This window comes from Anomalospiza imberbis, chromosome 5, assembly GCF_031753505.1.
Source record: "Anomalospiza imberbis isolate Cuckoo-Finch-1a 21T00152 chromosome 5, ASM3175350v1, whole genome shotgun sequence".
Classification (NCBI taxonomy): domain Eukaryota; kingdom Metazoa; phylum Chordata; class Aves; order Passeriformes; family Viduidae; genus Anomalospiza; species Anomalospiza imberbis.
The window spans coordinates 42,610,223-42,624,477 of record NC_089685.1 but is presented as its reverse complement, the minus strand read 5'-3'; the positions used below and the strand labels follow the sequence as shown (position 1 = coordinate 42,624,477).

The following is a 14,255-nucleotide window of genomic DNA, read 5'->3' as shown; positions in this document are numbered from 1 at the left end:
AGTTTTAAAACTAATATAACTCATTTAAAGTACAAGAATATATTTTATATTTTCAATATTTTTCATTAACTTTTCCCTTAAAATATGTATGCCATTGTTCTGGCTTTGAACATGAATAGCTTTTCTGATAAGAAGTTGTTACGTTAAGTTTGGACTTAAAAGGAAAACAAAAATCTTCCAAAATACTTAATGTGAGAAATATGTGTCTATCTTTGGAGAGCAAGTTGCCTGCAGAGTTTGCTTTAGATCAGTGATAAAAGAAAATTGCAGGAGACACTAGGGAATATAATAACTTTGTAGAAATACATGTAAATATCTCTCTGAACAAGAAGGAAAAGGTAAGATTTAATCTTTAAGGAACTGAAAATATGTTATTAAAAAATTCTTAGAAAATGCATTTGCTCTCTTTTTCTCCTAATCAAGAATTTTGTCTTTAAATGCATCTGCATTTAATAAAAATCAAATAAAATATTTTCGTAGAAACAGATGGCACTGGTTTTAATCCTTTGTGGCCAAGTCAGGTATTATGAGAATGAATTATGATGTAAGTCAGCTTTGCATGTAAAGTATCTTTTAACAAAAATGGTGAATAAACGTACACTTTGGGTTACCTGCTTCATCTAGACCAGCTCCTCTCATCTGATAGAACATAAAAAATCAAATGCCTTCAGCTCAGTGGCTGCTTGATATTAAGGCCAGGCTTTAAGACCCTTCTTTCCCTGCCTAGGTGCTGAGGTGCCTTAGCTATTTCAGGGGTTAAAAGCTGTAAGCACTGATGCGTATATATGAGGCTGTATTCCTAGAACACGGCTTGTAGCCTGACTCAAGCTATTACAGTCTAACAACAGGGACCAATAGAAAGAGAAGCAGATCCAAGAAAGCTGAGGTAAGCCCAAACTCTGAAACAATGTCAACCTAGAAGCAATAGCTAATAAGGTGTGCATGGAAATACATCTGGGAATACTAGTATGTACTTCCAGTTTTATATGCTGCTAATTCTTAGGAGGACAGGAAACAAACACAGTGGTTAGCAGCCAAAAGCGGTGAATTTACAGTGATTTCTAACTGGCTTCAGTTAGCTCCAGGAACTTGACTAACAAGGTAAATTGCTTTATATTTTTTTTTTTTTAAGTGTTATTAAGGTTATGAATATTCACAGAGTAAGAAGGTTGCAAATTCACTGTGTGAAATAGAAATGTTATTCTTTAAAAATACTTTATTTGTCCCTTTCTTTGGAATGCTTCCAGATAGCAGTTTCTGGGGCTGGAAAGGCTATAGGATTCTGCACTTGTTGCTACTAATAACAATGTTGAAAACTATTAAATTCCTACATATCACATGCAGCAACTGAACTGAGCTCTTAACCTTACTGATGCATTAATCCTATGAGGGGAACTTGCTTTTTATTTAAATAATATTTTTGTCAAAATCAACCTCCTAATTTTGACCAGAAATTTCAGCTATCAGTCTTTTGCCTCTGCATTGCAAAATACTTGTTAATCTCCATGAGCCAGTAAGCAAGATAACAGAGTTTGTAAGGCACTGTTTTTGTGCTACACAAATATTTCCTTTCTGAGTAAATTATCAGTGATAATTTTGCTCATAATTATAATTATGGAAGAGGCTAAAAAAAGCAAATAATTAAGTAAGAAAAATAATTAAAAGATGCATAAATATATATGAATAGTTTGGCCAGGACTTGCTTTTTGTGGATATAATTTGGTTAGTTAGGACTATTTTTTTGTGTCATTTAGAGCAGGCATTTGTTTTATCTGTTTGCTTGAGGGAAGAAAATTTGTAGCTTTGGATATGAGAGAGTGAACGAGGTGGGGAATGGATTAGTCAAACATATTCCCTCCAAGCTTTTAAGAACATGCCCAACAAACAGCTGTTAAAACACTATTTGATCTTCCACTTTTCAATGAAGACAAAAGACCCTGGAAAATCTGATCCACATGCCATTTTAATTTAAGAGAGAGCAAAAACAGAGAAGAGGGTATGATTAATTTTAAAAGGAGGAACACTGAGTACAATAATATTTATATCTTTGTGGTAATGATATTTTTTCTGAAGATTAACCATTATATAATGTAGATTATAGATCTGTACAGGAAAACTTACACAAATTTAAAAGAGGTACTGATTTATTGTCTAAAAATGATTCACATTTTCATATTTTTGGAAATGATATTTGCATGAACATCAGTTAAACTGGTAGCCAATGTGGAGTCTAAGCTGAATCAGGAAAATATTTATCAACAATTAGCACATATACCTTTTATATTACTTTTTCAGTTTTTCCTTAACATAATGGATAATACCCTAGATGACAGAATTTGGCTGTTTGCAAAGGAAATATTATTTTACATTCAAAACTGTTTTGTTAATCTAGTATGCTACTAGAGAGTTTTATTGGGAAACAGCTAATTGGTTTTTTCCCCTTCCAAGGCTAAGACCATGATTCTGAAAGTCTGTACAAGCCTTTTGCTCTTATTCTTGGTCAATTCTGTGTGGACTCGAACTGTGAGACAAGTTTATGATGATCTGGATCCTGGTCATTGGTCTCGCTATACTTCTGAGTGTCCACAGGAGTGCTTTTGTCCTCCTAGCTTCCCCAATGCATTATACTGTGATAACAAAGGACTTAAAGAAATACCTCCAATTCCAGCTAGAATTTGGTACCTCTATCTTCAAAACAACCAAATTGAAACAATTTCAGAGAAGTCTTTCGCAAATGCCACTCATCTGAGATGGATAAATCTGAACAAGAATAAGATCACAAATGGTGGAATTGAGAGTGGTGTGCTGAGCAAGTTGAAAAGACTGCTTTACTTATTCCTTGAAGATAATGAATTGGAAGAGGTCCCTGCCCCATTACCAGTGGGTCTGGAACAGCTAAGACTAGCTAGAAACAAAATCTCCAAAATCCCAGAAGGAGTCTTCAGCCACTTGGAAAACCTTACCATGTTAGACCTCCACCAGAACAGTTTGTTGGACAGCGCTCTTCAAAGTGACACATTCCAAGGACTCAACAACCTTATGCAGCTCAACATAGCAAAAAATTCACTCAAGAAAATGCCTTTAAGCATTCCAGCTAATACACTGCAGCTGTTTTTGGACAACAACTCCATTGAAGTTATACCAGAAAACTACTTCAGTGCAATACCCAAAGTGACTTTCCTTAGGCTGAACTACAATAAACTATCTGATGATGGTATTCCTCCAAATGGGTTTAACGTTTCATCTATTCTAGACCTACAGCTTTCTCACAATCAGCTCACTAAAATTCCACCAATCAATGCTCACCTTGAGCACCTTCATCTTGATCACAACAAAATCAAAAGTAAGTGTGTATTACCAGTGGAACCCTTTAAAACCATATCCATTTTAAATGTCAACTTAACTATAAAAATGCTCTTTGAGATAAAGTTATTAAAATCATGGAATCATTGAATAATTTGGGAAGGAAGGGACCTCTAGAGGTCATTTATTCCAACCTTCCTGCAATAAGCAGGGATATTTGATGAGGTTTCTCAAAGCCTTGTCCAGCCTGACCTTGAAATTTGCCAGGGATGAGACATCCACCATGTGTTTGTCTCTGAGCAAAATGTTTTTGTGTTTTACTGATTTTACAGCATATTTGTTTTATTAAGATTTATGTCCTCAAAAGTTTTCAATTTCATGTAAATGAGATGAGGTTTTGTACCCAGGGCAACAAAAGCCTATTGGTTTTAATAGTTTCATTTCCAGGACTGTTTTCAAATTCATCCAGGTATAGAGGGGGTGTGGTGGTCAGGGACATTACATACTCTATATAAAGAAAGTATCTAATCAGTAAGTATTTCATTTCATGCCAAAAGCCAAAATAAAAATGATGACTTTTTATTCACCACTGCACAGAAGGTAGCCAAGTTTCTATATTTATCTTCTCATCATGGTGATTTAATTGAATACATGGTCCCTTACCACTTTTTTGTGCCACTGTAGTCCAAAGATATACTAAAAATAATAATTTGGCTTTTGCACAAAAGAAAGACCTATGAAATGAAGATACTTCTTGATAATTTATATTCATTCACTGCATTTGGCAAAATAAAAATGTGAAATCATATAAATAAAAATAAAATTATATAACTGGCACACATTTAAGTGGCCTGCAAGAATTCTATCTGTTAATTAGAGTTAAAGCTTATGACAGTTGTTGTTTCTGAACATATTTAATTGCCCCCTGGTTACTAAGAGGTTTATTTGAATTGCTTCACTGCAAGGCCTCAGGTGCAGACTTTATTCTGTCACTTCAAGTGGACACGAAATCAATGGAATGTAGCCTGTCCAGTTTAAGAACAGTTTTGTGTTTAGTATTTAAAGAGCTGTCCAGTCCTCCTCCTTCCCTAAATAATTTTGACAAAGCTTAAGTCCATGAAAATTAACATTGGTGGCACATACAAAATCAAGTCTCATGTTCCAATGACACATGACCTGTGAAAGTGAATCATGATGCTTTTCCACAGATCTTGTGTTCCTTAATGACTTTACCACTTTTCAAAAATCACTGTCAACTTAAGCACAAGTTGGCTTGTGACTAACTGACTTTAGCCAAAAAAAAAAAAAAAAGGAATTCTTAGTAACTGAATATAAAATTGTTGCAACCTGATAACTTAAATGAAACTTGGGTATCATGTAAGGGTATTTTACCACGTAGAATAATTGTTCAAGAAATAAGGGATAATGGCATTGTCTCCATGAGACGTTGCTCTAATAGATAATGTCTTAAAAGTTTGCAAACAAGGAACATAATTCCATCAGGCCAGAGTAATAAGAACTGACATTAATTCTGCAGATTGGTTTCGTCTTTTTAAACTCAGATCACTCATTATTTTAAGATAATAAATGCAAAAGGTTTGAAAGAAAAATATTTGTAAAGTCCTGATCTGGTTTCTTCACAAAAGAGTCGTGCTGAAGGTTTACTTTTATGTGTGCAGTACAAGCTCTTTTTATAACATTAATTCTCAGGTATTCCTTCACAACTGCTAATCACTGCTTTATTTTCTATTGGTGTATCATAGTTACACTGTTGTCATTGCAAGAGTTCATACATCAGCATTTCTATGTAAATACCATTTGTCTATGTTTCATTGTATGCTATTTTGTAATATCAATTCTTCATATAAGTGCACAGCCTTATTTCTCCAGAGACAATTTATGAAGATACAAGGTCTTCTTCTGAAGCCCAGGAAAGCCAATGATAGCCTCATCATTTGTCTCAGTGGAGCAAGAATTTCATCTGTAATCCCTTCCCTAAGGATCTCAATACACAGAGGAAAAAAACTCTTGTAATTTTGGAAGTAAAATCAACTTAAATCCAAAACTAATTAAGGCTTCAACAGATTTGCAATACATTTGTTCTATTGCATTTTAAAACACACATGCCTACACATTTACCTGGGATATACACTTATGAGGCTCTGGTGAATTATTAAAGAATGGAAAAGAGAATGTTAAAGTAGGCAAAGAGAAGGTATGAAATGATGTAACAAGTGAGCAAGGGTAAGCAGGTGATATTATTACAGTGCTGTCAAAGGACAAATGAAAGGGAGTAAACAGTAAGTTCCTCTGAAAGAACACCAGGAGGCCAAGATAGATACTTGGAGTTAATATTATTTCACATTTAGAGAAAGGGATAAATCCCTGGGCCATGTACCTAAATTTTGTTTCTAAATTGTAAGTTTTACTGGAAAAAGATCTTCTGCACTTCTTCAGCAGACATACAGTGTTAGCCATTAATGAGAACCTCTTTGGCAGTTTTCCCTTTCAGCAGGTCTAGGTTTCATGTTTAAATATTAAAGGACATAATAATTCTGTTGACAAGTGGTGGAATTCATCTTCTTTGAATAAACTATCCTAGATTTTTAAATCTCATTTAATTGTATATCCCCTTCCATTGAGTCTGAGATCTCCTTCTCAATGGAAAGGGATACACAATTGTATAGAGAAATTCATCCCATCTTAAGGAGCTTTCAGTCCCCTTTTGGAAGTATTCATCTCTCTCTAGAGTTCATACAGAGGGTCTTCTGAATTGTATACTTAGGCTGACTCATCTTCTTCATGGACCATGGGAAGGTGAATTGTACCTCTGGAAGGAACGACTTGCTCCTCCTACTTAAATAAAATTCAGTAATATATCCATCAAAAATATTGAAAGAGAGAAAAAGAGAGAGAGGCTTTTACTCCCCTGATAGTTTGGGTAGAATTTACTGTTTATGGAAAGAGAACAATAAAACCCAAACCAATTCATACCACACATCATCAGGAAATAACTTCTTCCTAGGTGGCCTGTGGTTAGATAACTGCTGCCTCACTTCAAGGCTGGAGTAATTAACCCAGTGAAAATGAGTGCAGTGAGATAGTTTTTGGTCAGAGAAGACAGAGATTTAGGATACACTTGAAGCCATCTTGTCTCTATGAACAGTAGTGCTGATGAAACAAAGCAGATATTTTCTGCTAGATAGTGTTGATTCACCCAAAACTTTAAATAGCTGCCTTGGTAATGAAAATTCTTAAGCTTTCTGTATTGTAAATTCACACATAGAGATAAGTTGTAGCTTATTTCTTCCAAGAATACCAAAAGCTTTGCCAACATTAATCAATTTTCACAAGATAGACAAACACATTTTGATATCACGGATATAACAAAAGTGTCAGGCCTTGGCCAACTGGATGTATTTACCTAGTTTCCATGACAGAGTCCACTTCCAAGATGTTGCAAACATCTGGGCAGTTTTTCAAAACAGAGTGGAGGGGAAAAAAAGTAATTTATGGGGAAAATAAAGTAAGCTAGGTTGTTAATTTTACTTCATAATATTTCTCTGATTTTGGGGATTGTAGTCAGAAGATTTGTGCATGATATCATTGCTAAACATAAAGGAAGAAATAATCTGCTACATACACATTCTCCAGTCACTTTTTTTTCAATTAGTTTGGGGCCAAGATCCTCAAGCAGTTAGATCAATCAAAAAATATCATAATTTGGCCAAAGGAATTTGACATCTTTGATAAACAAACACCACTTCAGTGTTTTTCTAGAGGCCATTTTGAGGCTGAAATAGGGCAGCAGCTGCCTGACTATTTAACAACTAAAGAAAAAATATAAAAAGCATTTTAGTCAAGTGACAGTGCAGAGGTAACCTAGAGGAGACAAAAAGCCCAAGACATTCGACACTTCCGAATATGAGTAATGATTGAAGCCATAGTTTCAAATTTTATCTGTACAGAAACAAATTATGCATAATATATGTAGAACTTTGAGGATTTGTTAGCTTTTAGATTAGGAAGAAAAATATCCCATTGCACAAGTTATATTCTTGCAATTAAAACCAAATCCACTTAATAACGTCAGACAACAGAGATATACAGATGTTAAAAATTAAAAACACTATACAAAAAGTTCCTCTGATTCAATACTGCTATTGTTTTGAATGCAAGGTCTTCATTAGGGAATATTATCAGTTTAAAATTAATGTACTGTCATTGAAATAAGATGTTAAAAGCCCCTCAGAATAATCTTGCCTTGCTCACTCAGAGTGTAAAGACCTATTTCTCAAGGCTTACCATGTAGTTGTCTTAGTATCCCCTTTGTCCAAGGATAAATTATGCATCCAATGGCCTTTTTTCATAATTGCAGCACAGAATATGTGATTCACTGATCCAGGTCACATATGAAGGTTCTTGTTTTCAGTCAACAAAGTATTTAAATGGAAACAAAAGGAACAGTCTCCCATGCTAACACCAATGGAAGTTTACTTTGTGTCTTAAATGAATTTTATCTTCATGAACTTTTCCCATGGAAATAACCTAACATGTTGATCTACATTTTCAGGTGTCAATGGTACTCAGATATGCCCAGTTTCCATTGCCTTAGAAGAGGATTACGGTTATTATGGCAACATCCCTCGCCTCCGATACCTTCGTCTGGATGGAAATGAAATTCAACCTCCAATCCCATTGGACATCATGATTTGTTTCCGACTACTTCAAGCTGTTGTCATATAATGATATTGCAGTGCCACTCTTGTACTGTGAGAGTGCCAAGATACAAGTTTTGCTGGAATGAAACTTGTTCTAACTAAAATCAAGAAGTACCAGCTTTATTTAACTTTATTTTTTTCTTTGCTTGTATCTTTTCTACAACTGAAAAGGTTGTTCTTTCAGAAGGGATTCTGTGTGGACCTGAAACATGTGCTTAACACCTTATCCTATGAATTCATAATGTGAATATCTTGAAAATCATTGGTGTACGATCCCAAATATTCCAAAGAAACTTCTTGCCTACTCCATCTTTCTTGTCAAATGTGCCAATGCCTACCCTCCTTACATAATTCCTAATGACAAGTTATGTGTCCTTATTTTGTTATTTAGTAACTAACACAATTAATTTGGGTGCACTTGGCCAAATACATACGCTAATAAAAGCATGAGCTGCATGATTACTAGTAATCAGAATTGCCACTGTCATTTCAGATAGTGGCTCATGGTGAACAACCACTTAACATGCAAATAACCCATAAATTGCTGTCATCCTTTGAAGATGACTTTTAAGGTGAAAAGTACATGAGGCTTAGCATCCAAAGCAGTATACTGAATATATATCATTGTAGGGATTCATTCAGTGAATTTCAGAACTGGAATAAACTAATCCAATTGAAATCCAGGGATAAAAGAACATGAGATGCAATCTTGTTCTCTCAAAGTCCCAGTTTTCTGCTGTTTTATTGCATTTCTTGTTTTAACACCGTTTCTTTCTACAACTTTGGGATCATCATTGAATATTTGGTTAATTTTAGTTTGCAGAGAGATACAACCAAGAATAGTAATGATTACATATTTCATGGACTAGGTACTTCATTAAAATTTGAATAGCTAGTTAATGCAATGGTGGTGAAAAGAAAATTAAGAAATTAAGAGATACACCCCTCCCAATTATTTACTGAATGAGGAAAGCACTTGTATAGGAACTGTATCATTTAAGCAAATACAATCAACTCAGAGAAGTATCCAGCTATCTGCTAACTCACATACATGCATACAGTAATACTGGATTTTAGAGAAGTTCAGATTATTACAAAGGAGATATCAGAAGGCAACTTTTTATGAAATATGGCTGATTTTATCAAATCTAGTTTATTTTTTTCTATTTTATAATATTGGCTTTCAATAAATGACTTGAATATTAGAGTCAGCTATTCACTGAGAGAGTATGACATTCTTATTTCAGCTAGCCAGCACAACAGACTATTCATCAGTCATTATTTTAGTCTTCTTGCATTTCTAGATAGAAGCAATTAGTTGCTCATTGTTATCTTGCATCTATTGCTAACATTTTAAGACTGGTATCAGTAGCAAGCATTTAAAGATTATGCACATGGTATAATTTTTGCTTTGCAGAGTAGGTATTTTCTTAAAAGTAGATTTTTAAAAGTGTTGAGAACGGTAATTTCTGACAATCAATCCTTTCTATCTGAAAATCAGGCCTTATTCTGATCCAGAGAACTTGTGGAAACAACCTAGTATAGAAACCCAGCATAGGAATAACCCATTCAGAAATCTGATAACTAAACCATTTATTTTTGCTGTTCTTTTGATGTGATTGCTGAGAAACTCCTGCTCTTCTAACAAAAGTATTTTCTGTACCTCTTTGTTCACCCTATATGAAAAAATACAGATTTTAAAAGTCTTTACAATATGTATGCATGTTTAGTTATGTTCTTTACTCAATAATAGCATAGTAATTTATTTTTGGAAAAAGATGTGACAATACTACTAATTAAATTATAACAATAATTATGTTATTGTACTTGGAAATTAATTTTCTACTTTAAACAAAGAACAAATACATGTACTCCAAAGTGAATATTCATGGGCATATATGCACTTATTATTTACACTTCTAATCATACAGAAAGGAACTTGAAGATCCAGTAAAAAATTACCCTTTTAGGTACCATATACACATTGAAGAAAAGACTAAACCTTCCCAAAGAGATGTTAAGCTTAAATATGGCAAAGGTTGATATGCAAAATCATAAAGGGATACTAGAGCATCAAGGTACTCCATTTTCTGGATAAGGGCATTATGTGATGGAATCAGGAGCACAAGATCTGATGAAATAATTTTTAACAGTTACTTTCACCAGCTGTACTGCTATTTTTCCAACACAGCATAATGTGGAAATCCTTATAAATTGGTCCTTCAAATAGTCAGTACTGTCCTATGCAACAATTCTAGAACACATGCAGATTGATGCTCAAGATTTGTTTCTGTCAAATCCCAGTTAATCTGAGTGAAGTGAAAATTCGTGATACATCCTAGAACAAGCTTCTGTTGAGCTGAAGAGCTGCTGCTGCCAAGTGCTCTATATTCTACACCTTTGGAGCAATGCACTGACTCCACATCTGGGAATTACTTAATAAAGAGAAAATCTTAAGTATTCTCACTTAAGTTAATTTGTTCCATCTTGATGCTCTCTCCCAGAGCCAGCTCTATGAAGTAGAATAAAAAACAGTTATGTTGCTGCAGTGACCTTCACAAAATAAATCAATACTGACTGGGGGTTAAGCTTTTATACTGCATGTATGTGGCCATATGCAACAGTTTTAATATTCTTAAACATCCTAGGAAAGTTGGTGAAATTTCCTTTCAGACTACAATAGCAGGCCTAAATTGCATTATTGTGTGATACTAAACAATATAGCCTTTTAGCCACTATGCAGTCAGTTCATTCATTGTGCAGAAGACTATAAAGGAAAATGTAAAACACATTGTCTTTTTCCCAATGTGGAGACCTGCTAATACAATGTAAAAAGCATCACTGTGCTTGAAAGCCTGATATTAATTCTTCCTAATCCAAGATTTCTCTAAGACTTCCCACAGATATTTCCTGGTTCAGAAAAAATTGTGTTCTTTTCCTCTGAAAGAAGGGAGGAACACACTTTTCAGCTGTCCTGTCCAAAAGTGCAGCTGGCATCATAGAGCAGTAATTTGCTTCCCTTACTTGTCAGAACACATTGCAATGAGTTTTGAATGGAATACCATGTAAGAAACAAAGAAATTCACAAGTATGAGAAGCTGAGGTCAGGTCACCATAAGTGTACTGCAGCCATGGTCCATCACTAATCAAACCTCAAACATCTCGTGCTTTTTGCAGAAATCCATCTTGCATCTTGGGTAATTTTGAAATTAGCGTTGTTAACACAGATGTGCTATCACCTTAGCCCAGGGTACAGACAGTTGCCCTGTGAAAAAAAATATTAAAGCAAAGTGAGAGACTCAAGAACTGAAAAATACCCAGATGTTTCTGACATGTCTGCCAGCATGACTGGAGGTTGGAATGCTGGATCTATCAAAAGACTGTGGGGTTTTATAACACAGCTGGCTCTGCAGGAAGAAAAGTCCTTTTCAGATGCTGCCAGCATAGTTAAAAATTTAGCCACATGTATGATTCTCCCTGCTTCATGCTGTCCTCTGGGATTTTCTGTTTCTTTCTCAAGAGTCCAGTGTGCTACCACTATTCTTCGACATTTTGAGGGAAAAACAGCACCATAGAAATCATGCATAGGTGCCAGTGACCACAGCAGCCTGTATGACACCTGAACACAAACAATGAGGTAAAAATTCAGTAAACAACTGGAAAATTAATTTGTATTTTTGCAAAAACTAACTCCAGCACATATCCTGTGTCATTGGAGGGATTTTCAGTGACCCTTGCTGCACCCAAATGGTTTCTAATGTTTGCTACAAGTAGTTGCCGCTCACTTTTCCACCCTAGAAAAACTATTTGCTGATATCAAATTGCAGCTATTTTCATTACCTGCATGGAATCAGGTTACTGTAACATCTACATTTCTGTGTTGATTGTTAAACAGCTAATATCCCTCTTCTGCCAAGTGTAGCTGAGAATCCTTGGTGCTATTAAAGTCAGCAAGTTAATATCTTTCTCTTGACTGAAAGTATTATCCATAATTGCATTTTTTTACCCAGAATTTCTTGACCATTTAAACATGACAAGAGTCTCTATAGGGCACCACATTGTCTGTGTAGTGATACTCAGGAATAGTAATAACCACTTCAGGTCAAGTGTATGAAACAATACCCATAATTCAACATCATATTCTTCCCTAGCTAACTTACTATCTCACCCATTAGTGGAAGTCATATTGTTTCTAAGCCCTGTGCTCGCTCTAGCAGTGCCAGTTCCAGCAAATCTACACTTTAATGAATTCAAAACCTTTGCCAAAACAGATTTTTCTTACACTTCCTGCCCTGTTGCCAACAGCCTGTATATTCTTCTTACTGGTTTTACCTTGATCTCTGTAGCAGTGGGATAAGTCCAGGGGAAGGTCTCTAAGTTGATCAGAAGGCTGGAACACCTCTCCTGTGAAGACAGAGAGGGTTGTGGCTGTTCAGCCTGGAGAAGAGAAGGCTTCAGAGAAGTTGTAGGTGCCCTATGCTTGGAAGAGTTCAAGGCCAGGTTGGATGAGGCTCTGAGCAACCTGGTGCAGCGGAAGGTTCCATGCCCATGGCAGAGCTCTTGGAATTAGATGATCCTAAAGGTCTGTTCCAATCTAAATCACTCTATGATTCTACATCCATTTGACCAAACTATCTGCCTATCAGCTTGATTTAGTTTTGTTTCTTCAGTGTTTCTTCACTTAGGCATCTCTATGCATGTGGTGTTAATGTCTGTCCTGATGTCCTGCCCTTTCCTGGTAGTTCAGCTTCATCTGGAATTCCCCAGGGAAAGGGTTGCCCTGACTGCAGCAGCCATGGCAGCAGAACAGCCCCACTGCTCACAGCACTCACGCCTCCCCCAGTGTCTCTGTGCAGACCCAGGCTGGTGCTGTCTTGAAGGTAGAGTATATCTGGAAATCTATTTCCGAGACTTTGTCTCCCCACTCCCAGTTTTTTTTTTTAGGAAAATTTATGGAGAAACTAGAATCACATCTTCCACAAAGAAAAGCTGTTCTTCACTAGGGACTGGGACAATGAAAGTGACATATGGGCTCAGCAGCTCTCAGTGAAGCTAGGTTTTTTCAATAATTTTTTATTCATTAAAATGGTCTATCACCATTTTTATGAAATGTTAGTGTATTTTAAAAAAATACAAATAGTTTGAGCCAGAGGAAAAGAATGAAAAAAAAAATGTTCATGTTTCTTACCAACTCCTTGTGATGTTCTACTTTGTTACAGGACTTCAAATAATCACTGATTCTCTCTCCTGGCAGTGAGGATAGGCTTCATGGTATTATAGGATCTAGGCTCAAGACCCTGTCTGAATCAGAAGCAGATTGGAGTGCAGATTTTTTTTTCCTCTGAGGAGGCTGTTTTCAGCACCAGACTAGAGGTTCACGCCTTTTTGTGAATCCTAAGATTTGTTTCTTTCAATAACTGGAACTGCTTCTAAGGAAGAAGACTTCTAGCAAGCCTTCTCAACTTTGTTTAGCAGCAGAATAGAAGTGAGTTACACTTAATATTTGCCAGGAACAAGGTCCCCAAATCCCCTTCCTCTGAATTGCTGACCAAATTGGGAAGAAAAAGCTGTACATGAAGGTTTTCTCTGAAAGTCCCAGTGGTTTGGATCTTTTAAAAAGCTAATTATTTATGTGTTTATTTTGGTTTGGTGCAAGTTCTTTAACATTGTATTTAAAATACCACTTATGAACATGGTGTGAGGTTTATTTTTTCATTTTTGTATGAAGAAGAAGACTAAAATATTTAATTCCTCCTCAAATAAATATAAAGATATTTACACTGGACTGACCATCAAATAAACAATCGGAAAAGTAAATTTTCTGTTCTCAAGTCAAAATTTCCATGCTTTCCTTTTTTTCTCCATTGTTCTTTATTTACATGTGCATTCTGTCTGGGATCAATGTAGCAGACTTAGGTATTGAGGAACACTGAGAATGATTTCAGTTGCAGTATTATCCATACTGCTGTTTTTTCTCAAGGCATTAATAAGACTTAGAACTGTACTTTCCGACTTTTGAAAACCCTGCACTACAGCCCCCATTTTTTTATTCAGGAAAAAAGTTGCTCCCAGAGATTCAAAGCTTTCTGTGATGCCTACTTTCCCCATATTTAGACATCCTCTGCTTACCTCCCAACACTCATGTAACTTTATTTTCTGCTGGTTTAATACTAGCTCCATACTGGGATTTTCCCCAATGTTAGCACTGTAAGGAATGGACGGGGATAAAGT

The 14,255-nt window shown here is 35.6% G+C and overlaps 1 protein-coding gene across 2 annotated transcripts; it reads left to right on the top strand.

Annotated features, from left to right (window-relative positions):
• Window positions 1-642: 642 nt before the first annotated feature.
• On the top strand, window positions 643-9,115 carry KERA (keratocan). Of its 2 annotated transcripts, none has more exons than XM_068190364.1 (3): window positions 643-886; window positions 2,449-3,343; window positions 7,877-9,115. In XM_068190364.1, exons 2-3 carry the CDS (start codon window positions 2,458-2,460, stop codon window positions 8,047-8,049), a joined length of 1,059 nt encoding a protein of 352 aa, XP_068046465.1. In that variant the 5' UTR covers window positions 643-886; window positions 2,449-2,457; the 3' UTR covers window positions 8,050-9,115. The 2 variants fall into 2 exon arrangements, with proteins under 2 accessions (XP_068046465.1, XP_068046466.1); XM_068190365.1 differs by lacking the exon at window positions 643-886 and adding an exon at window positions 893-1,101.
• Window positions 9,116-14,255: the final 5,140 nt, after the last annotated feature.

Coding starts and splice junctions, on each gene's coding strand:
- KERA (XM_068190364.1), top strand. CDS start 2,458: ATGATTCTGAAAGTCTGTACAAGCCTTTTGCTCTTATTCTTGGTCAAT. Junction 3,344..7,876: donor TGATCACAACAAAATCAAAA/GTAAGTGTGTAT, acceptor CTACATTTTCAG/GTGTCAATGGTACTCAGATA.